The sequence below is a fragment of the Dermacentor silvarum genome, chromosome 1 (genome assembly GCF_013339745.2).
Source record: "Dermacentor silvarum isolate Dsil-2018 chromosome 1, BIME_Dsil_1.4, whole genome shotgun sequence".
Taxonomy (NCBI): domain Eukaryota; kingdom Metazoa; phylum Arthropoda; class Arachnida; order Ixodida; family Ixodidae; genus Dermacentor; species Dermacentor silvarum.
This window is the reverse complement of record NC_051154.1, coordinates 399,700,057-399,724,665: the sequence shown is the minus strand read 5'-3', so window position 1 is coordinate 399,724,665 and position 24,609 is coordinate 399,700,057. Positions and strand designations below refer to the sequence as shown.

At 46.7% G+C, this 24,609-nt stretch overlaps 1 protein-coding gene across 1 annotated transcript in view; it reads right to left on the bottom strand.

Moving 5' to 3' along the window:
- Window positions 1-2,738: 2,738 nt before the first annotated feature.
- Window positions 2,739-24,609, bottom strand: part of LOC119437543 (probable G-protein coupled receptor 21) — a 43,529-nt gene continuing 21,658 nt past the window's right edge. Inside the window, exons 2-3 of the mRNA XM_037704541.2 lie at window positions 17,872-18,267; window positions 2,739-4,135 (exon numbers count right to left, since the gene is read on the bottom strand). Coding sequence (XP_037560469.1) covers window positions 3,553-4,135; window positions 17,872-18,224 — 936 coding nt within the window. The 5' untranslated portion in view covers window positions 18,225-18,267 and the 3' untranslated portion in view covers window positions 2,739-3,552. The remainder of the gene's footprint in view (window positions 4,136-17,871; window positions 18,268-24,609) is intronic.

Sequence of the window (24,609 nt, the reverse complement as noted above, 5' to 3'; positions counted from 1 at the left end):
AGAAAACAGGGGTATTTATTAAATCCTTCGCATTTTTTGTATATCATTTGCTTGGTTACCCAACCTTTCCGTAGCTGGCTGTGGAAATGCTTGCCATAGCAGGCTAAGATTGATGACAACAGCAAGAACTTCTTTTTTTGAAAAGCTGTGAAACCGAAAATATAATTAGGATCAATTTGTAAAGTAGTAATCCCGATGGCGTGTCCTAAAGAAAATTGCAGCGTCTTCCTCCTCGAGTGTACCCGTCGCAATGCACGCAGCACCGTGACACCGATTCTGCATCGTCTAGGAATTTGGCGAATGCTTGAGGCGCGAAACGACGTAGGAACAAGGGTGGCTTCTCGCAAAACGGGGCCGGTGCAGGGCGAGAACAACGCGCAGAGACAGGATGAGTTCACTAGCACTCAAGTGGGCGTCCCGATGTCACTGCGACGCCTAAACGCGAAAGCGGCTGATATGATTTCTGCTATAGCGGTGACTGGATAGGGGTTGAAACAAGTGTTTCCAATGGCAGCCTCGATTCAAGTCTAAACAGAGAGCAGCCAGTGCTGTAGTGTCGTCGCCAGGAGTCAGACGGAACATACATACAAATCACATCAAAGATTGAGCCATTTAGGCTATTCGCTAAAGGGTGGTGCGCAGTTGGACGCTTATCCTTAGTGGAGTAAGACCAAATCAATTCTTCGCAGCAGCGAACCGTGTGAGAAAGAATGTGGCGAGAAGCGCCGCGATGTAATATTATGTCTAGCATCAGCAACTCGGCGAGTGCGGCCGCGCAGCTTGTCGTGGTGCTTTTCTCAAGCGCAGTTGGTGGAATAACCCTGAACAATCTAGTTATTCCAGAACTCGATAGAGCGAAAAAGCAGACGAGGCCAATACGAACGAATGGTTCCGCGGGAACAGGGCAGTCTAGCAGGGCTTTTTTTGGGACCACGCACAGGAAGAACGACGAACCGAGTGCACTAAGGTGCATGCAGTCGCCCGAGAGAGGACAACGTTGAGCAGCTGCTAGGGATTGTGGCGGTCTGAGCACGCGAAGGGTGGTTCTCGTATCACGCCGTGGCTGGGCGACGAGAAGCGGAGAGCGATAAAATAGAGCCTTTGGGCGTCGAGGGGCGGGAGACAAGAGTCCTGGTGTTATATGCCAGACAGTGTTGGTGAATTCTTAAGAACGTGACCCAGGCAACTTGTGATATTCTCGGAATCTCAAGCCAAAATAAACCGTGGTGATCGACGGTTAGCGTGGGACCGTATAGGTAGGGATGTAATTTTCTGAATACCCAAACGAGTGCAGACACATGCGCTGGATAATTGAAAACTGCGTTCGTCTGGGGTAAGGGTCGGCTAAAGGGTTGTTACAGTGACACTGGACTAAAACAGTGCCATTTCCATAGCCTTGCATCAATGCGGATATCAGTTTGAGCATACCCGTCAAAATTGTGGAGAATCAGCGCAGTAGGTGATAATAAGACCTTGAAAGGCTCAATCGGAGCCCCGGAGAAGGGGAATGTCAGTCAGACGGCTATTGATGTGGCGAAAAAACCGGTACAAGTACGAGCACAGGAAACTTCGAACGTCTTCGGCATAGGTTGGCACAGGAAAACGGAGAACAGCCAGAACTTTTGTCGGATCGAACCGTAAGTCGGACAAGTCTACTATATGACTAAGGATGGTGGTGACAGAAGTCGCATCCCTGTGACACGAAACACAAAGAAAAGCAAATGACGTACGCAATGTGTCTCAAATTTTCGATAGGACAGGGTGGTGTCGGCCAAGAAATACAGACAGACCATTTAAGGCTGTGCGGGAGCTTGCGTATCCAGTGCTCGAAGGTGGCCGGGACGTTCTACAGGTGAAATGGCACAAATAGCAATTAACACAGGACATTAGAAGGATCGAAAGTCAGGCGCGTTATTATGAATTCGTGTTATAACTGCGCGAACCAAAACGAGCACAAGAGAGGAAGCACATCATACATGCGTAGTAGAGGTCGTCGGGTGTAAAATTTTCTCCCGGTCTATGTCATCTACGGCAATCTGTCAGTTGCCCGAGCGCAGGTCGTTCGAGAAAAAAAAATACTTCGTGCCGTGAATGCAAGACAAAGCTTCTTCAGTTCTCCGTAGAGTATAGAAAACTTACATCGTGAACTTGTGTAGCTATTTATAGTCTGCGCATAAACGCTAGCTCTATTTAATCAAGACGACAGCGAAGCGTAGAAACATGCAAAACCGCCGTTCTATCAGCGCGCTCGAAGAAACACATAAAGAAGAAAACAAAACGAGTTGTCAGACAGCGCTCGTCTTTTCTTCGCTGTGTGTTTCTTCTGCTTTGATGCAGTGTCAACAGGGGAAGCCCACAAATTTTAAGATGGTGCGATAATGTATTTGGGAAACATATTATCAACCTCTTGTTATATGACTCCGAGGTAACACAATAAGGCTTGGGAGCAATCGTATATACAAGTGCGATCTTTTACGGACGATGTTTCACACATGGGACGGCCGTTAATGTATATTAAATGTCGGCGCCCAGTAGACGGGTTTGCCGGAGGTCAATGTCGCGATGCTGGGTGCATTGGCAGGAGAAGCGCTCGGTTTTGAGGGTAGACTATCCACTGCAGCGTTATGCTTTGTTGCCAGTTTGTGAATATGTCTTTATTTATTGCTCAATAATGTAGCAATATGTGAGCGGCCTGCTTGCCGATGCGACATTCTGCTCAGATTCACTGAAGCCAGCCGCTTAGGTTATGTCGAGGAAGAAAGGTCGGTACCGACGAAGATGCTCACATTCTGTGACGATATCCTCCCCACGTCGGAGCTCGTCTGCTTTTTTTAATGCACGCACTTGCTACTTCGGCAGGCACTGTTTTCATGTGTCCCGCGGGGCATCGCGAATACAGCTGTTGCATTCGCTCGCTTATGTGTGTGTCCAGCCGGCGCAGAAAGCTGCATCGCCTATAGCTAAACCCACGACCCTACATTTTGTGTCTATATCTGCCCATGAATGTCTCGTGAATGATTTAACAAATTGCCTGTGATAATAAATAGCGCACTTTTTGTTTCCCCTCCCGCCACGTCTTTGTTCAGCGGGATGTTTTCAAATACTACAAAGCAGCTCGAACCATCATTCAAATGAGCTTAGAAACGTTCGCTTTTACATCAAGCTTTTACAATGCTTTGCGACACTTCTAAAGGCGCAGAGTCAGAAGGAAATGATGAGCGCAAATATGTAGGCATTTCTTGATATTCCGGATTGGACAAAGCGCTCAACGTGCAACGATTTCTCAAAAGTTAGAGAATGTAACTGTCTGGTGAGGTACATTTTAATCTTTTTCTAAATAACTGTAGCAGCAACATTTCCGAGGTTGACTTAAACAGATATGCTAACAAAAGGTAACGCCGAGTCAGCGGTAATTGCTGAGCCATCTTTTTCCATCGCATTTTACAAAGTACTCCAATAACACAAGAAAACGCGCAGTGGGAAAATGCCAAGCAGTTGGACGTGCTTGGCGGAGAGCGTGCGTCAAGAACACTCCGTGCACCGTAAATGTGGCTAAACCACGAGTTGCTGGGGCGCCTTATGGCGACAGCACACGGACACGAACAGCAGCTGCACGCCTAGCCGGAATTTCGGGCTCATGGCCACGTAGATGAGCGGCTTCCACAAGCAGTCCAGGACGCCCAGCCAGAGAAGGCCGAAATGTAACGCGTGAAACCTGAGTTTGACGCCACCGACTTTTTCGTAGACCTGTAGGCCTATCCACGGCATCCACGAGACCCAAAACAGCACGATGATGACGAAGGACATCACGTGGTCGGGATTTGACAGGTGCTCGCCAATGGCGGTGGCGTACTCTTTTTCCTCCTTGCTGAGGCACCGGCGCATTTTGCGCATCGTGTTGAAGATGAAGTAGTAGGTGTACATGACGGTGAGCACGCTGGGCAGCAGGACCAACAGCGCCAGTGTGAGCGTGTAAGGAAGGATGCTGGAAAGGTCCAGCATGCAGATGTACGCGTCCCGGTAGAAGTGTCCGCTAGAGAAGCCGAACAGCGGCGGGCAGTACATGAACATGGACGTCATCCACGTGAACAGCATCCAGCACTGGCACCGTGTCCGCGTCTGGATGGCGTCGTACCTGGGAAATCGAAACAAGCAACAACAAGCATTTTCAGCGGCGCGAAGCAGAATTGTTGCTCGTCAAAGCAGCTTGTTGTCAACTGAACGCATGTGCTCAGCAGAGAGGATCAGTTAGCGCCAGACAAAACTGAGCATCCTCGCACCTTGCCTGGCACCAAATGTGAAGTTTTACTAGCATAGCTTTGAATAGAGCCAGCTAGCTGCATTTGCAACTCTCTGGATCATTTTATATTCTCATAGCGTAATTAGTCTGCATTATTAATCAACTTTACATATTTGGAAAAGATTTCAAAGACGAAGTTGTAAAGCTTTAGAAAAATTTACGATTCAGCAGCCTTTTATTATGCTATAACATCTGCCGTGTCATGAAGAAAGCCTGCGAAATACGAAAAGGACCCAAATGACTTGTGCGCCGCGATCACAATTCGCTCAAAGCTATGAACGAGCAGCACTTTCAACCCTTTCTCCAGAGCAGCGACGATGTCGGGTACCTTCAAACACCGCTGTCGTTCCCAACAGAATTCACGGTTGCTCTTCTGGGGGTTTTTCTTCCACACGCAAAAAATATTGCACGACATATAGGCAGGTCAATGTTGCTCCATGGAAAAATTCCTCGACCGCCCTCTAGAACTCTTGAAGTGAAAGTTTATTCGAAAATGTAATATGTTTTTTAAGCTTAGTCCCGTTGTCTTAGTTGCATGCAATTAGACAGAACATATTGCGACTTATTCTGTGCACTTGGATGCGTCATGTATAGCAAATCGGCCTGCTCGGTCGCACCCACCAAGCCGGCAACGCAATCCAAGCAACAAGCTGCCACACAAAGGAACGCTCCCGCAGCCCCAACGAGGCAAGGACGAAAAGCAGTAAAAGATGTCGAAATGGTCGCGGGGAAGAAGAATTCCCAGAAGCGCAGCACCACGCCGCGACGAAGTTGCAAGCCCTGCAAACACGCACTTAGCCCCGTGGTCGAGCGGCACACTTGAACCGCAAAAACAAGTTGTAAGCCACCGGTGCGTCGGCGCGCCTTTGCTGGTCTCCCGTGCCAAAAACCCCGAGAGCAACAACGACAGGGCCCGTCGGGATGAGCAAACGCGTTCGCCACCACGTCCGACCAAGCAGGCGACGCCACGGTGACACCTTCCCACACCCCGTTACCGACTGTAGTGTGCCTGTCGGGCTCCCGACTACCTTCACGGCGACAATGCGTCTCGAGCTGCTCCAGCATGTCCCACTCGGAAAATCCCCAGGCCTCTTTGGGGCTGAAGGGTAATTTTAAGAGGAAGATTCAAATACAACGGGGAAACGCCTTTCTGAGATAACTGCTGGGTCGGTTTTAATCACGTTTGTTGCACTCGAGAGAGAAAGGTAAATTTGAATGACTGTTGGAAGCGGAACATCGATTTAGGGCCTGAATTTCTTTAAGGGATATTCAAAAATTGGTAAGTTTGAAAAGAATAGGTGCACGAAGTTTACAAATTCGTAGCTCTGCACCAAAAACAGATATCGCAGTTCTGTAAACTGCATCCGTTAAAGCATCCAAAGTGGACAAATGTGATGTGTCAATTTATACCTTACTTGAATTTGAATTGGTTACATACCTTACAATGATTTTGCAAAAGTGGTTTATTTTAGAGCCACGTATAATATATCAATTTTGTCCGCTTTAGATGTGCTATTGGGTGCAATTGACAGAATACTGATATTGTTTTCATTGCTGAGTTACAGAGTTGTTAAGTGAATGGTCTAGTTTTCTGAAAATTTGCGACTATTGTCAATTTTTATTTTAAAAATTTACGACCGAAATCGAAAAGGCGCCACGAATAGTCACCAGAATTCAACTTTTCGTTTTAAAGGCAAACCTCAACAAATTTAGCGCGCTAGTTGAAGAGAAAAACTATTTATCTTTTGCCATGTATTTAGAAAGGAGCCCCGAGCGAAAGCTTCCTCTTAAGGAGGGGAAATGCACGCGCATTCCGATTTCTGCGGAGCGGCCACGCGCGGTTATCACGTGATGATCACGCGCCCGGAAAGTAGCGTGGAGAAGGCAGCTTTCGCCGCTCCCGCTGCCTTTCGAGCCTTGCTCTGACGTTGCGGCCGAGGCAGCCCTCGTTCCCCTTTCTTCGCACCAGGGAGACTTCCTCTCCATCACCCGGGAAAAACTCAGTTGCGTTGAGCAACTTGCGACTGGCCGAATCTCCGCCGCGGAGACCGCCGTCCCCCCCCCCCCCCCCCCCCTAGCGCCCGGCCTTCGTGAGCGACTGACCACCCCAGGTCCCGATCGCAGATCCACGCTAGGTGAGCTGATCCCTTAGCAGCCTCTTGTGCGATTCCCACATTGTGCGGTTTTCGCCTCAGCCGTGCGGAACGTTCCACGCTGCGGCTTTGTTGTTTCCAGTATTGGTGTAACTAAGGTGAATAAACGCCCTAAATTAAAGACTCGCCCTGTGCCCCTGGCCTGAACCCGCCATGGTCGTAACTCACTGCAAACCGGGGAATATGGCTCTGACTGATAGGGCTGCTGCGAAAGCGCTGGCGTCCAGAGAAGGGTTAGCCGCGCACTGCGCGAACTTGAGTAATGCGCCTGCAAGAGCAGCATTCTCTCACTGTGCAGGCCACCATCTTATTTTCGGTTGCCTGCTTCTTCAAATATATTCGTTCACCCATACGGGAACTAGACAAGGGCCCAGCTTTTACAGGGCTCTTTGTTAGGGAGTAGAGGTGCGGTCGTATGAAAGTTTTTAATTTAGGCAACAGTTTGAAAAAGAAACATCTGGTCGCAAGGCACGAAGAACAGCACACAGGATGACGTTGCGACAACAAACACAAGCTCTATATTAAGAGGCGCAAGAATATTTGGCCGCGCCAACTTTATCTTTTTCGGAGGGAGACATGCTTGCTGTCGTGTTCCCAACTTCATTGTCTTCTGTGGCTGTTAACTTCTTTAGTCGTGACAGCCTCCCTTCCAAGAAAGCATCGTCCCGATGCTTTATCGATACGACTCCAGGATCTGTCGACGCTTGTGCTGCAGTGATTTCATTCGGACAAATAAGGCTTCATCCGGACGACGTGCACTATCTCCAGTGCATGCCGTCGACGCCTTGAGAAATGTGGGCTATCGGAAGCGACTTCATTGTGGACGTCAGAGAGACGTCGGATGACTTTATACGGGCCGAAGTACCACCTCAATAGTTTCTCTGAAAGGCCACGACGGCGAACAGGAGTCCAGAGCCAAACTGTCTCTCCCGGCTCGTAGTAGACTTTTCAGTGGCGAAGGTTATAGCGCCCTGCATCGTACTCCTGCTGTCGACGAATACGTATACGTGCAAGTTGTCGGGCTTCTTCAGCACGCGGAGCAATGTAGTCAGCATCAGTTTCGACGCCATCGCATCCATGTTCATGCGGCAACATTGCGTCCAGCATGGTTGTGACATCGCGACCGTGGAGAAGGCGGAACGGTGTCATCCTCGTTGTCTCTTGCTGAGCCGTATTGTAGGCAAAGGTGACATACGGCAATATCCCGTGCCAGTTTTTATGCTCCACATCAACAAACATGCAAAGCATATCCGCAATTGTCTTATTGAGGCGCTCCGTGAGTCCATTCGTTTGCGGATGGTACGCCGTTGCCTGCCGATGAGATGGGACAATAAGTCTTAAAACAGTGCCCAATAGCTCGGGTGTGAATGCAGTTCCTCTGGCAGTTATTATTACTGTGGGGGCGCCATGTCTCAGTCCGACATTCTCTACAAAAAATCGAGCTGCCTCACTCGCCGTTCCCCGCGGTAGAGCTTTGGTTTCGGCGTGGCGAGTGAGATAGTCCGTGGCTACGATAATCCATCGGTGTCTCGTAGCAGAAGTTGGAAATGGGCCTAGCAGATCCATTCCTACTTGGGCAAATGGAGTTCTGGGTACCTCTATAGGATAGAGGAAGCCTGCTGGTTTGACGGCTGGCACTTTCCGCCCCTGGCAATCAAGGCATGTCCGGACGTACTGTTGAACAGTCGCCGTCAATCTTAGCCAGTAATACCTTCGTCTTACTCTGCAGAGCGTTCGTGTGAAGCCCAAATCGCCGGATGCTGCTTCATCATGGCATACCTGTAATAATTCATTCTTTAGAGGTGGTAGGACGACGAGCAAGTAAGGGCTTCCGTTCGGAGAAAGTTCACCTTGTAGAGGACGTCGTTGCGTAAGCAAAATGATGGAAGTCATCTACCAAAACGTTTTGGCAGAGTAGAAGTGCGACCCTCCAGGAAGCTAATAATGGGCTCCAATTCTGGGTCTTCGTGTTGCTGCTGTGCGAGCGTAGTCGTGTTCACAACTGCAACAAACGTTGTAGCGTCATCTTCTGCACTTGCAGGTTCGAATGGGGCAGTCGGCGTCCGCATGCCACTTTCCCGACTTGTACACAATAGCCATGTCGAATTTAGTGAACCGCAAATAGAATGGCAAAACTTGTCAATGGCAAAAACTGGCGTTGGATAGTGAAGTTTGTCACATTGACGACAAAGGAAGGGCTTTTCTCTATACTGACACGTACACATGTTTATCTTTCACCGGTAGCCGCTTTCAACATTGGCTGACAAATGTTAAACGTTATCGCTCGGCGCAGGACGCGCCTGCATTGGAAGCTTCTCGGACGTTATCAATGCTTCTATCCGTCGTCTGTGGTCACCGACGCTCATGTAATCTAATTGTATGAGCGACGCGAATTGTCTAGAACTTTCTGGAATACACGCGGGCATGAGGGATTAATCTGGAACCTTCGATGACTCAGGTATAAAAGCCGACGCGTTTCGCCGCTGATCAGATTTTCGACGATCGCCGACTGTGTTCGCCGCTATCGTTGTGCTTTGAGTGTAGCTTGCTTTTGTGGGCACAGGTTCGCCCAATAAACAACCAGTTTCGTCATACACAGTTTTGTGACTGTTTTCTCTACCGTCACTACTACGTGACATCTGGTGGAGGTGCTAGTTCGTTCATGCACCGAACGCCCCCGCAAAGCCGCGACCCAAGCCCGAAACCGGAGAACGAGACCAACGTCGCCAAGGACCAGCGAGCTAGCCGTAGGCAGCAAGGACTTGTGCCGGAGTTCGGACTTCTTCCCGAAAAGACCACTGCAATCAAGGCCAAGTCAACGACCAAAATGGCAGCACCAGCGTCCCCCATCCTGCTGCAGCAACCTCGGGAGCCACCGACTTTTCGTGGATCATCGGCTGAAGACCCTGAAACCTGGCTGGAGACATACGAGAGGACCGCGACGTTCAACAAATGGAGCGACGACGACAAGCTGCGCCATGCGTATTTTTCATTAGATGATGCTGCTCGGACCTGGTTTGAGAACAGAGAGACCACCCTGGTGACGTGGGACCTATTTCGTGAGAACTTCATGAGGACTTTCACGAATGTCGTGCGAAAAGAAAGGGCCGAAGTTTTATTAGAAACCAGAGTGCAATTGCCAAACGAGAACATCGCAATCTTCACGGAGGAGATGACTCGCCTCTTCCGCCACGCCGACCCCGATATGTCAGAGGAAAAGAAAGTTCGGTTCTTGATGCGGGGCGTCAAAGAGCATCTATTCACTGGATTGATGCGCAACCCGCCCAAGACTGTGGCAGAATTTGTTTCGGAGGCCACAACCATCGAGAAGACCCTTGAAATGCGAGCCAGGCAATACAACCGCCGTGCACTGACAAACTACGCCGAAGCTCAAGCTCTAGGCGCCGACGACCTGCACGAGACGATCAGAGCGGTTGTACGGGAAGAACTACAGAAATTATTCCCAAGATTGCATCCTCAGGTGACTTCAATCGCTGACATAGTTAAAGAAGAGGTTCAGCGATCACTAGAAGTGCCAGAAGTTCCGGTATCGCCTCAACCACAGCCGCAAGCGATGACCTACGCCACCGTCGCCCGTCGTCAAGGCCCCCCTCCGCGCTCGCGCCAGGGCCCCGTAACGCCGCAGTTCCGTCGTCCACCGCCGCCGCCGCCAGCACGCCCGCCCGTCGCCCAGCGCAGCTCCCAGCGGAAGACGGACATTTGGCGCACCCCCGACCACCGCCCGCTCTGCTATCACTGCGGGGAAGCCGGCCATGTCTACCGCCGATGCCCATACCGCGACATGGGCCTACGAGGGTTCGCCGTCAACGCGCCACGTCCACAGCTTGGCGAGCGACCACGTGACATCGCCGACTACCTTGCCGGAGCCCAGTGGCAACCACGACGGCCCTCACGCTCGCCGTCACCAGGCCGCTACATCTCGCCGCATCGCCGCCTGTATGCCGGCCCAACCCGGGGCCGATCTCCCAGCCCATACCCGGGAAACTAAAAGCAGCAACCGATGGAGGTGCGGTTGCTGTACGACGCAATGCCGAAGATCCTCCGCCGCCGACGACGACGACGATTCGCGAATCATCACGACGAGATATCAGCACGCCGCCTAGCAACAGCCTTGACAGCACATCGCCGCCGAACGAAGACCTTCCGACGCGACGTAGCAGCAGCAGAGCAAGCCGACGCAGCCGTGATCCGACGCCACGAATTAACCGCAACGCCAGACGCCGGTCTACCGATCTAGACGTGCTCATCGATGGTCATAACGTCACCGCTCTCGTCGACACTGGTGCCGACTATTCAGTTTTCAGTGGCGCGTTCGCCGCCAAGTTAAAGAAGGTGCAGACGGCCTGGCAAGGACCCGATATACGGACAGCGGGAGGTCACCTAATAACGCCGGCTGGAATCTGCACAGCGCGAGTCACGGTAAACAACCGCACTTACCCGGCGAGCTTCGTAATCCTGCAGCACTGCTCCAGGGACGTCATCCTAGGCATGGACTTTCTACACCAACATGGTGCAGTCATCGACTTAAGGTCCAAGTCGATAACGCTTTCAACACACAAAGCGATACCGCCGGATACATGCATCAGTTACCATGCCTTGAATGTGCTTGAAGAACAAGTCACCATTCCGCCTCAGTCCAGCGTAATGATTTCCGTCGGTACGGAAGTGCCTGCAGACATGGAGGGCGTCATCGAGGGCGATCATCACTTACTGCTGTACCGTGAAATTTGCGTCGCTAGAGGCATAGCTGAGCTACGTGCAGGGAAAGCAACGGTGATGCTCACGAACTTCAGCCCCGAATACAAGCACATTAACAAAGGCACCACGGTTGCCTACATCGACGAAATAGTACAAGCCAGCAGTGCTTTCGCCTTCACGGATTCCAGTGCACCCGGAACGACGACTATAATACCTGAAGCAACTTTCAACGTTAATCAGAACCTTCCCAGGCATAAGAAAGAACAACTAAAAGCTCTGCTCCTGCAATACAAGGATTGCTTCTCGTCGTCGTCAAAAGTTCGACAAACCCCTGTCGCCAAGCACCGAATCATAACCGACGAAAATGTCCGCCCACTGCGTCAGAGCCCGTACCGAGTTTCGGCACGCGAACGCGAGGCCATAAGGCAACAAGTCGACGAAATGCTACGCGACGACATCATCCAGCCGTCCAAGAGTCCGTGGGCGTCCCCCGTGGTGTTAGTGAAGAAGAAGGATGGAACCCTACGTTTCTGCGTCGATTATCGTCGCCTCAACAAGGTCACGAAGAAGGACGTATACCCCCTTCCACGGATTGACGACGCCTTGGATCGACTATACAACGCAAAGTATTTTTCATCGATGGACCTCAAAACCGGCTACTGGCAAATCGAAGTCGACGAGAGGGACCGAGAGAAGACGGCCTTTATAACACCAGACGGACTGTTCGAGTTCAAGGTCATGCCGTTTGGTCTTTGCTCGGCACCTGCGACTTTCCAACGCGTCATGGATACAGTACTGGCAGGCTTGAAGTGGCAGACTTGCCTCGTCTATTTGGACGACGTCGTTGTGTTTGCCTCAAGCTTCGAAGAACACCTGCGGCGCCTTGAAACAGTTCTTCAAGCAATCAAAACCTCCGGACTCACGTTAAAGCCAGAAAAGTGCCGCTTCGCATATGAGGAGCTCTTGTTTTTGGGCCACGTCATCAACAAGTCTGGAGTGCGCCCCGACCCTCAGAAAACTGCGGCCATCTCCAACTTTCCTCTGCCCGCTGACAAGAAGGCAGTGCGTAGATTTCTGGGACTGTGCGCCTATTACAGGCGCTTCGTCAAGGATTTTTCACGGATCGCCGAGCCACTGACGTACCTCACGAAGGCCGACGTCGAGTTCAAGTGGGAGATGCCGCAAATCGAAGCATTTGAAGAACTGAAGCGACGCCTACAATCGCCGCCCATCCTTGCGCATTTCGACGAAAATGCCGATACCGAAGTCCACACCGACGCAAGCGGCGTAGGACTCGGCGCCGTGCTTGTGCAGAGGACTGATGGACTAGAAAGGGTTGTAAGCTACGCTAGCCGGTCGCTATCGAAGGCGGAAGCAAATTATTCCACAACAGAAAAGGAGTGCCTCGCCATCATCTGGGCTACATCAAAGTTTCGCCCCTACCTCTATGGCAGGCCCTTTAAAGTTGTGAGCGACCACCACGCCTTGTGTTGGCTAGCTAACTTGAAGGATCCTTCAGGTCGCCTCGCACGATGGAGTCTGAGACTTCAAGAATTCGACATCACCGTCGTTTACAAGTCCGGGCGAAAGCACTCTGACGCCGACTGCTTGTCTCGCGCCCCCGTCGAACCGCCGCCACAGGATGACCAGGATGACGACACTTTCTTGGGACCCATCAGTGCCGACGAATTCGCCGAACAACAGCGAGCCGACCCGGAACTAAGGAACCTTGTAGATTACCTGGAAGGCAAGACCGTCACTGTGCCGAAGGTGTTCTGGCGAGGATTGGCGTCGTTTTTCTTGCGAAACGACATTCTCCTAAAGAAGAACTTCTCGCCTCTCCGAGCCAACTACCTCCTTGTGGTACCCTCAGCATTGCGTCCAGAGGTTCTGCAAGCTCTCCATGACGACCCAACGGCTGGACACCTCGGTTTTTCCCGCACGCTCGCAAGGATACAAGAAAAATACTACTGGCCTCGCCTCTCTGCCGACGTCGCCCATTACGTAAGAACATGCCGAGACTGTCAGCGACGCAAAACACCGCCGACAAGGCCAGCCGGACTTCTACAGCCGATCGAGCCACCTCGCCGACCGTTCCAGCAGATTGGGATGGACTTACTGGGGCCTTTTCCGACGTCGACGTCCGGGAATAAATGGATCGTCGTAGCTACGGACTACCTCACCCGCTACGCCGAAACAAAAGCCTTGCCCAAAGGCAGTGCTGCCGAGGTAGCCCGATTCTTCGTTGAGAACATCCTCCTGCGTCACGGTGCCCCAGAAGTCCTCATCACCGACAGAGGTACTGCCTTTACGGCAGAACTAACTCAAGCCATCCTGCGATACAGCCACACAAGCCATCGCCGGACCACCGCCTACCACCCGCAGACGAATGGCCTCACCGAGCGCCTAAATAAGACCATCGCCGACATGCTGGCAATGTACGTCGACGTCGAACACAAGACGTGGGATGCCATCCTACCGTACGTGACCTTCGCATACAACACGGCCGTGCAAGAAACGACGCACATGGCGCCGTTCAACCTGGTCTACGGAAGGAACCCGGCAACGACGCTTGACGCCATGCTACCGGACGTCACCGACGAAGAAAATCTCGACGTTGCCACCTATTTGCAGCGTGCCGAAGAAGGTCGACAGCTCGCCCGCCTGCGCATCAAGAACCAGCAGAGGACCGACAGCCGACACTACAACCTTCGACGACGCTACGTCGAGTACCAGCCCGGTGACCGTGTTTGGGTCTGGACTCCGATACGCCGACGAGGACTTAGCGAGAAGCTGTTACGTCGCTATTTCGGACCATATAAGATCACCCGACGTATTGGCGCACTGGACTATGAGGTCGTGCCAGACGGCATTTCGCAATCACAGCGGCGCCGGGCACGACCTGAAGTCATCCACGTGGTGCGTCTTAAGCCTTTCTACGCCCGCTGACAAACTTAGGTACTTTGTTACTTTGTTTTTGTTTTTGTTATTTTGTTTATTACGCATGGTTTTGTTTTCGCTTTCGTGTTTGTTTGTAGCATCGGGACGATGCTTTTTAAGGGGAGGGTATTGACACGTACACATGTTTATCTTTCACCGGTAGCCGCTTTCAACATTGGCTGACAAATGTTAAACGTTATCGCTCGGCGCAGGACGCGCCTGCATTGGAAGCTTCTCGGACGTTATCAATGCTTCTATCCGTCGTCTGTGGTCACCGACGCTCATGTAATCTAATTGTATGAGCGACGCGAATTGTCTAGAACTTTCTGGAATACACGCGGGCATGAGGGATTAATCTGGAACCTTCGATGACTCAGGTATAAAAGCCGACGCGTTTCGCCGCTGATCAGATTTTCGACGATCGCCGACTGTGTTCGCCGCTATCGTTGTGCTTTGAGTGTAGCTTGCTTTTGTGGGCACAGGTTCGCCCAATAAACAACCAGTTTCGTCATACACAGTTTTGTGACTGTTTTCTCTACCGTCACTACTACGTGACAATACGGTCTGCTCCTCTTTGGGGAACTGGTATCAGCGTTAGTGAAGACATTTGCGATGCCACAGGTAACGCCCGGAAGAAACTTGTGTAATTCGGCAGAGGCTTTAAATTCTATTTTCATGGGGAAAATGCTACATGTTCAATGTGGACGCTGTCACCGAAGGAAAAACGGACAGACAAACGAACGATGGTGAGGAGAAATGAAAGTGTCTGCTATGCGAGGAAACACGCACGAGGAATAGCAGCTTATCTTCAACAGCATCCATACTTTTTACTAACACTCGAAGCGTTTTTTTTTCTGAAATGAGATAGTTATAACAGTTTAATGAAACTGGAGCTGACATTGTTGCACTCACGGAAACCACCCACAAAACAGCGAGTGTAACCAGAAATTTACTGCATATCAGCAAGAACGTGTCGATAGCATAGGCAGTGGTGTTTCAATTCCTATGAACTCTAGTTCGTTCCTTTTCATGAGACCACTCTTTTATAATTAATCTGGTGCTGTCTGCCAACTGGTTTCAAGAAAATAATCATAGGTGTCCGTTAACAGCCACGTAATCGCGATTTTTTCTTTGCAGTGAAAATTCATGACACCTTAAACGAAATATCTGTTCACTTCTCTGGTTCACCTGTGTTTCTTTTAGGAGATTTTAACTTTCCAACTATCGGCTGGTCACATTCCCGCTTTTTTTATAATCCAGAATCTGCAGAGGCTATAAACGTTCTTATACGTTTGCTCAGATTTTAACCTTTCGTAACAAATTATCAACACATGTTCCTTACTTTACTTGATTGTAGCCACTTATCCTGAAGATGCTTCACCCCTGACCCACGTGTCTGCTCTAAGAGGCCATGACGCCTCATACTTTATTATTTCCATCCCGTGTACATGGCACATATCAGGGACTACAACAAAGCTAACTTCAACGCTATTACCTCAGAGCCTTCCTTGATGACTTCCAGCTGACATCTGGCGATCTATCATTTAAAGAAATACAGTTGTACAGTGAAATATAAACTACAGTAATGCATCCCATCAGTAAATTCATTCCATTTCGAGTAATTATTCCTTGTGATGCACCATGGTGCAACAACCATCCGAATCAATTATCCAACAAAAAATACATACTTTTGCGTTCCGCCAAAATATTATTAAATGCTGATAGAAAATAGCGTATGCATTCATTGCCCAATTCCTTTAGACGTTGAACTTCTTTCACTAGACCATATAATAAGAAATATCCCAAAGCGATTCTGGAGCATTATCAAATGTACCAAAAATAACACTATAAAATAACACTATTTACATTACAGACCTGCCTATTCAAATCACAATTATTTTTTCCCTGTTTGCCGATGACACCGCAATAAACCTGAACTGAAGATTCTGATGTGGTTACGTTACAATCAAATGTAGATAAAGTCACGGCCTGATGCTCCCCTGCTGAAACGTGAATTTACCATCCGAAAATGCAATGTCATGATAATCTCACGCAGTAAAATATTTTATCGTTATAACCATATTAACAACATCTCAATTGAATCAGTATCATGTGATAAGTACCTCGGAGTGCACGTTACAAATAATCCCTCATGAAGTGCAATATTCCGCTAGTATGGCGTTATCTAGCATGCCCTGATGCGAATGTATAGCGAAGCTTTTACGTTCTTTTTTGTTTAGTTCTGTTAACTGTGTTATTTTCTAATTACTATCTTCCTAATGTACAAATAGTCTGCTTTGTATTGTTTTATTTTGATATCATTATGTGCTTATCGGCTCACTCTAAATTGAATTATATTCTTGCACTGTACCATTCGTTTCCGAATATTTAATTTATACTAGATTATTATGCATGTTTTCCGTTTTTTTGTATATATTTTCTGCGTTTATGCTTGCTATCAAGTGCTCGTTGTCTCATACAAACTTGCATTATATATATTTACACTGTACCGTGCATTATCTGATTATTATCCAGGCGTGCTTTTTCATATAGTCAAATGCCTCTACAACGGAACACTTTACAGCGAAATGACCTGTATAACGAAGAATTTATTATGTGCCTGCAGAATTGATATCTTTCATACGTATTATGAACGCCTCTACAACGAAGACCACTACAATGAGTTTTCCTGTACAACGAAGGAATATTGGCGTCACAGGGAACGCCACGTCACCACTGCCCTCCACAGGCGTCACCAAGGTGCGCTCTGCGCTAACGCCGGCGCTAGGGATGCCCGAAGAAGTCGTGCTCCATGAATCACTCAAATCTGCTTGTTGGAACACATCAGGTTAAACATTATGGGGTTTTACGTGCCAAAACCAGTTCTGATTATGAGGCACGCCGTAGTGGAGGACTGCGGAAATTTTGACCACCTGGGGTTCTTTAACGTGCACCTCAATCTAAGTACACGGGTGTTTTCGCATTTCGCCCCCATCGAAATGCGGCCGCCGTGGCCGGGATTCGATCCCGCGATCTCGTGCTCAGCAGTCCAACACCATAGCCACTGAGCAACCACGGCGGGTCGAACACATCAGGTGATGTCGCAGTTGACGATGTGATAATGTAATCGTAACTGACGACCGGTGGTGCCATTTAAGCGGACATTTCAACTGAGATGAAGATCCTGTATGGCGTTATCTAGCATGCCCTGATGCGAATGTATAGATAAGCATTTACGTTTTCTTTTGTTTAGTTCTGTTAACTGTGTTATTTTCTTATTACTATCTGCCTAATCTACAAGTAGTCTGCTTTGTGTTCTTTTATTTTGATATCATTATGTGCTTATCGGCTCACTCTAAATTGAATTATATAACGTTAGTGCCTTGTTCCCCTAAGTGTCTCTTGAATTCATGTCAAATAAAGTTGTTGTTTTTTTTTCTGTTATACGTGCATAGCCTGCTCGGTTGTGAGCGGCATGGTGCACCACCTTTACAACGAAGGATTTTGAAGGTCCCGAGCCCTTTATAAAAGCCTTTGTTTGTAGCTATGTGTATTTAATAGTCCCTCCTCTCTGTAATGCTAGACTGCCAGCCTTGTGGGGACTATAAACAAGAAAAAAATAAATAAGGCCTGAAAGCAGGTAAACTAAGCGCCGCGGTTTCACTTTCATAATGCACATGTGGGTGGAAAGCAATGACAGGCACCTGAAAGAACCGACAGTTTACCACCAAATTCGGAAGGAAAAGATGAAAGTGGTACCTAAGTGGCTTGCGTATTGCCAGGTATCTGTCTACGGAGAGCCACATGAAGCTGTAGATGGAGACGCTCCAGAGGGTCAGGGCCACGTAGCCACTGAGGCGGCACACGAAGTCCCCGTAGACCCAGTCCTGGACGATGGCCGGGTACACCGACAGCGGCACCACGAGCACCCCGCACAGCAGGTCTGCCACGGCCAGCGAGAGCAGGTAGTAGTCGAGCACTTGGCGCGTGCTATGCAGCAGCGTGGCGATCACGAGCACATTGGCCGCCACCACGCTCACACAGATCACGAGCAGCACGAGCGCCTCCGCCAGCCGCGCTGCGCTGGGCAGCGGTTCGTCCGCCGGCAGCATCTCTTACTGTACTGCCTTTCGTGACGTCAGCGGGGCATAAGCTCTGCAAGGGCAAGTCACCGATACATCGTCAATACATTGTCTACTAATTTTTCTTTGGCTCGGCTGTTACTTGGCTTTTCATTACTTAATTAGCTAGCTTACGCCTATCTACCCATCGCTACCAATCATCTACTATTGCAACGATTATCTGTGTTAACTTGACCAATTATGCATTTATTTTGCAGATAGAAGGCTTCACGGGACGGACAGGAAACCATAAAGAAATGGAGCGAAACCTCCTACTGGTCTTTTGACTTGAACTGGGTGTGTCGTAAACTGAGGACAAAGTAACTTTCACTCCCATGAGGCTTAGCAGCTATGGTGTCGCACTGCTGAGCACGAGGTCGTGGGATCAAATCCAGGCCGCATTTCGATGGGGGCGAAATGCAAAAATGCCCGTGCATTGGGGGCGCGTTAATGATCTCCTGGTGGGCAAAATTAATGCGGAGTCTACCTCTACGGCGTTCCGCATAATCAAATCGTGGTTTTGGCACGTAAACCCTACCCCCCCCCCTCCATAAAGACAAGAAAACTCCCATGATTGTAATGTGGCTCACACAGACATCTATCTGCCTGCCACACTGCGGTGCATGGTTCGAATCTCGGTCCAAGTTCATGTTTTTTATAACGCCACCAATCATCTACTCGTACCCTATTTTAACGATTACATGTGTTAATTGGACCAATTATGCATTTATTTTGCAGATATGAGGCGTCTCGGAACGGACAGATATTGCTGTGGTACTTGCTAAGGAATGCTTACACTTTAAAAGAGTCTCCTGTCCTGTCGCCCTGGCCAGTGACGCGATATTTTGTGAATAACATCAATGTTCTGTAGATTTCAGAATGATGGTGGTACGTTAGCAATGCTTAGTGCTTCTGCGGGCACTCCCTCGCAGCATAAAACGGCGCGCCAAAATATTTCCAGAATCCCATCTGTTTACCCTGACGAAGGCTGGTACACCAGCCTAAACATTAGGAAATCAGTTCTTTCATACGTGTGTCCTTCACTTGTGTGTACCGAATGTCTTTTTCAACGTTAACAATTTTTTTTCAATCGCCTATGGAACATACCACACATTTAATTGAGCTGGATTACTCGAAAAGGATGACATTATTAACACTGGAGATAAATATGCACAATTGATTAAGTAACGCCATTCCACTAATCAACAATTATTTTACCTTACATACTACTTTAAAGAATTTAAGCCATTGATGTGACAGAGTAAATGCACTTGGAACGAATTTTAAAACTAGCACCAGTTTTGAGATAGCCGTACGTGTCAAACTTGCGTTGAATATATCGCAAGTCTACTCCTAAGTTTGCAGACAATCAGGTTATATTAGACATAGGAATGAAGGAATGCACCTTATAGTCCAAGTGTGGCATGTCATAAACAGCGCATCGCGAATGTGAATGTATACATCGGGTTAATCGATCGAAAATAGCTTAAACATTAATTAGCGAACCTGTAATCATTAGTAGACTATTCATTTCGATCTCTTGTGCAAATAAAGCCCGCCTCTTGGAGTCGTCCAGCTGAAGAAGTAGAATCTTGGTACATATTACGGGCGATTTGCAAAAAGCACTGTTATATCAGGTACGTTTTTTTGACAAAGCGCCTTTTCATGCACTGAAGCTTAAAAATTACTCGAATACCAAAGCATCATGTCGCCTACTCTATGAACGCATTTCTTAAAACTGGTGTCATCCTGTAAATTTATTCCAAGTCGATATGATCTGTGACTACACCGGCTACAATCACGGGCTATTGCATTATGCGCAATAGGTCTTTTTTTTTGAAAAAAAGCACTCTCAAAAAAAAGGGAAATTGGCGACTGTATTTGGACGTAATATATGGCTAGTCTTTATTATTGCTTTAGCTCGCGAATGTGAATGTGTACATCGGGTTAATAGACCGAAAATAGCTTAAATATTAATTAGCGAAATTGTAATCATTATTGGACTATTCATTTCGATTTCTTGTGCAAATAAAGCCCGCCTCTTGGAGTAGTCCAGCTGAAGAAGTAGAATTTTGGTACATATTACGGGCGATTTGCAAAAAAGCACTGTTATATCAGGTACGTTTTTTTGACAAAGCGCCTTTTCATGCACCGAAGCTTAAAAATCACTCGAATACCAAAGCATCATGTCGCCAACTCTATGAACGCATTTCTTAAAACTGGTGTCATCCTATAAATTTATTCCAAGTCGATATGATTTGTGACTACACCGGCTACAATCACGGGCTATTGCATTATGCGCAATAGGTCTTTTTTTTTGAAAAAAAGCACTCTCAAAAAGAAGGGAAATTGGCGACTGTATTTGGACGTAATATATGGCTAGTCTTTATTATTGCTTTAGCTCGCGAATGTGAATGTGTACATCGGGTTAATAGACCGAAAATAGCTTAAACATTAATTAGCGAAATTGTAATCATTAGTAGACTATTCATTTCGATTTCTTGTGCAAATAAAGCCCGCCTCTTGGAGTAGTCCAGCTGAAGAAGTAGAATTTTGGTACATATTACGGGCGATTTGCAAAAAAGCACTGTTATATCAGGTACGTTTTTTTGACAAAGCGCCTTTTCATGCACCGAAGCTTAAAAATTACTCGAATACCAAAGCATCATGTCGCCAACTCTATGAACGCATTTCTTAAAACTGGTGTCATCCTGTAAATTTATTCCAAGTCGATATGATTTGTGACTACACCGGCTACAATCACGGGCTATTGCATTATGCGCAATAGGTCTTTTTTTTTGAAAAAAAGCACTCTCAAAAAGAAGGGAAATTGGCGACTGTATTTGGACGTAATATATGGCTAGTCTTTATTATTGCTTTAGCTCGCGAATGTGAATGTGTACATCGGGTTAATAGACCGAAAATAGCTTACACATTAATTAGCGAAATTGAAATCATTAGTAGACTATTCATTTCGATTTCTTGTGCAAATAAAGCCCGCCTCTTGGAGTAGTCCAGCTGAAGAAGTAGAATTTTGGTACATATTACGGGCGATTTGCAAAAAAGCACTGTTATATCAGGTACGTTTTTTTGACAAAGCGCCTTTTCATGCACCGAAGCTTAAAAATTACTCGAATACCAAAGCATCATGTCGCCAACTCTATGAACGCATTTCTTAAAACTGGTGTCATCCTGTAAATTTATTCCAAGTCGATATGATTTGTGACTACACCGGCTACAATCACGGGCTATTGCATTATGCGCAATAGGTCTTTTTTTTTGAAAAAAAGCACTCTCAAAAAGAAGGGAAATTGGCGACTGTATTTGGACGTAATATATGGCTAGTCTTTATTATTGCTTTAGCTCGCGAATGTGAATGTGTACATCGGGTTAATAGACCGAAAATAGCTTACACATTAATTAGCGAAATTGAAATCATTAGTAGACTATTCATTTCGATTTCTTGTGCAAATAAAGCCCGCCTCTTGGAGTAGTCCAGCTGAAGAAGTAGAATTTTGGTACATATTACGGGCGATTTGCAAAAAAGCACTGTTATATCAGGTACGTTTTTTTGACAAAGCGCCTTTTCATGCACCGAAGCTTAAAAATTACTCGAATACCAAAGCATCATGTCGCCAACTCTATGAACGCATTTCTTAAAACTGGTGTCATCCTGTAAATTTATTCCAAGTCGATATGATCTGTGACTACACCGGCTACAATCACGGGCTATTGCATTATGCGCAATAGGTCTTTTTTTTGAAAAAAAAACACTCTCAAAAAGAAGGGAAATTGGCGACTGTATTTGGACGTAATATATGGCTAGTCTTTATTATTGCTTTAGCTCGCGAATGTGAATGTGTACATCGGGTTAATAGACCGAAAATAGCTTAAACATTAATTAGCGAAATTGTAATCATTAGTAGACTATTCATTTCGATTTCTTGTGCAAATAAAGCCCGCCTCTTGGAGTAGTCCAGCTGAAGAAGTAGAATTTTGGTACATATTACGGGCGATTTGCAAAAAGCACTGTTATATCAGGTACGTTTTTTTGACAAAGCGCCTTTTCATGCACTGAAGCTTAAAAATTACTCGAATACCAAAGCATCATGTCGCCTACTCTATGAACGCATTTCTTAAAACTGGTGTCATCCTGTAAATTTATTCCAAGTCGATATGATCTGTGACTACACCGGCTACAATCACGGGCTATTGCATTATGCGCAATAGGTCTTTTTTTTTGAAAAAAAGCAGTCTCAAAAAGAAGGGAAATTGGCGACTGTATTTGGACGTAATATATGGCTAGTCTTTATTATTGCTTTAGCTCGCGAATGTGAATGTGTACATCGGGTTAATAGACCAAAATAGCTTAAACAATAATTAGCGAAATTGTAATCATTAGTAGACTATTCATTTCGATCTCTTGTGCAAATAAAGCCCGCCTCTTGGAGTGGTCCAGCTGAAGAAGTAGAATTTTGGTACATATTACGGGCGATTTGCAAAAAAGCACTGTTATATCAGGTACGTTTTTTTGACAAAGCGCCTTTTCATGCACCGAAGCTTAAAAATTACTCGAATACCAAAGCATCATGTCGCCAACTCTATGAACGCATTTCTTAAAACTGGTGTCATCCTGTAAATTTATTCCAAGTCGATATGATTTGTGACTACACCGGCTACAATCACGGGCTATTGCATTATGCGCAATAGGTCTTTTTTTTTGAAAAAAAGCACTCTCAAAAAGAAGGGAAATTGGCGACTGTATTTGGACGTAATATATGGCTAGTCTTTATTATTGCTTTAGCTCGCGAATGTGAATGTGTACATCGGGTTAATAGACCGAAAATAGCTTACACGTTAATTAGCGAAATTGAAATCATTAGTAGACTATTCATTTCGATTTCTTGTGCAAATAAAGCCCGCCTCTTGGAGTAGTCCAGCTGAAGAAGTAGAATTTTGGTACATATTACGGGCGATTTCCAAAAAAGCACTGTTATATCAGGTACGTTTTTTTGACAAAGCGCCTTTTCATGCACCGAAGCTTAAAAATTACTCGAATACCAAAGCATCATGTCGCCAACTCTATGAACGCATTTCTTAAAACTGGTGTCATCCTGTAAATTTATTCCAAGTCGATATGATTTGTGACTACACCGGCTACAATCACGGGCTATTGCATTATGCGCAATAGGTCTTTTTTTTGAAAAAAAGCACTCTCAAAAAGAAGGGAAATTGGCGACTGTATTTGGACGTAATATATGGCTAGTCTTTATTATTGCTTTAGCTCGCGAATGTGAATGTGTACATCGGGTTAATAGACCGAAAATAGCTTAAACATTAATTAGCGAAATTGTAATCATTAGTAGACTATTCATTTCGATTTCTTGTGCAAATAAAGCCCGCCTCTTGGAGTAGTCCAGCTGAAGAAGTAGAATTTTGGTACATATTACGGGCGATTTGCAAAAAAGCACTGTTATATCAGGTACGTTTTTTTGACAAAGCGTCTTTTCATGCACCGAAGCTTAAAAATTACTCGAATACCAAAGCATCATGTCGCCAACTCTATGAACGCATTTCTTAAAACTGGTGTCATCCTGTAAATTTATTCCAAGTCGATATGATTTGTGACTACACCGGCTACAATCACGGGCTATTGCATTATGCGCAATAGGTCTTTTTTTTTAAAAAAAGCACTCTCAAAAAGAAGGGAAATTGGCGACTATATTTGGACGTAATATATGGCCAGTCTTTATTATTGCTTTAGCTCGCGAATGTGAATGTGTACATCGGGTTAATAGACCGAAAATAGCTTACACATTAATTAGCGAAATTGAAATCATTAGTAGACTATTCATTTCGATTTCTTGTGCAAATAAAGCCCGCCTCTTGGAGTACTCCAGCTGAAGAAGTAGAATTTTGATACATATTACGGGCGATTGACAAAAAAGCACTGTTATATCAGGTACGTTTTTTTGACAAAGCGCCTTTTCATGCACCGAAGCTTAAAAATTACTCGAATACCAAAGCATCATGTCGCCAACTGTATGAACGCATTTCTTAAAACTGGTGTCATCCTGTAAATTTATTCCAAGTCGATATGATTTGTGACTACACTGGCTACAATCACGGGCTATTGCATTATGTTCAATAGGTTTTTTTTGTTGAAAAAAGCACTCTCAAAAAGAAGGGAAATTGGCGACTGTATTTGGACGTAATATATGGCCAGTCTTTATTATTGCTTTAGCTCGCGAATGTGAATGTATACATCGGGTTAATTGATTGAAAATAGCTTACACATTAATTAGCGAAATTGAAATCATTAGTAGACTATTCATTTCGATTTCTTGTGCAAATAAAGCCCGCCTCTTGGAGTACT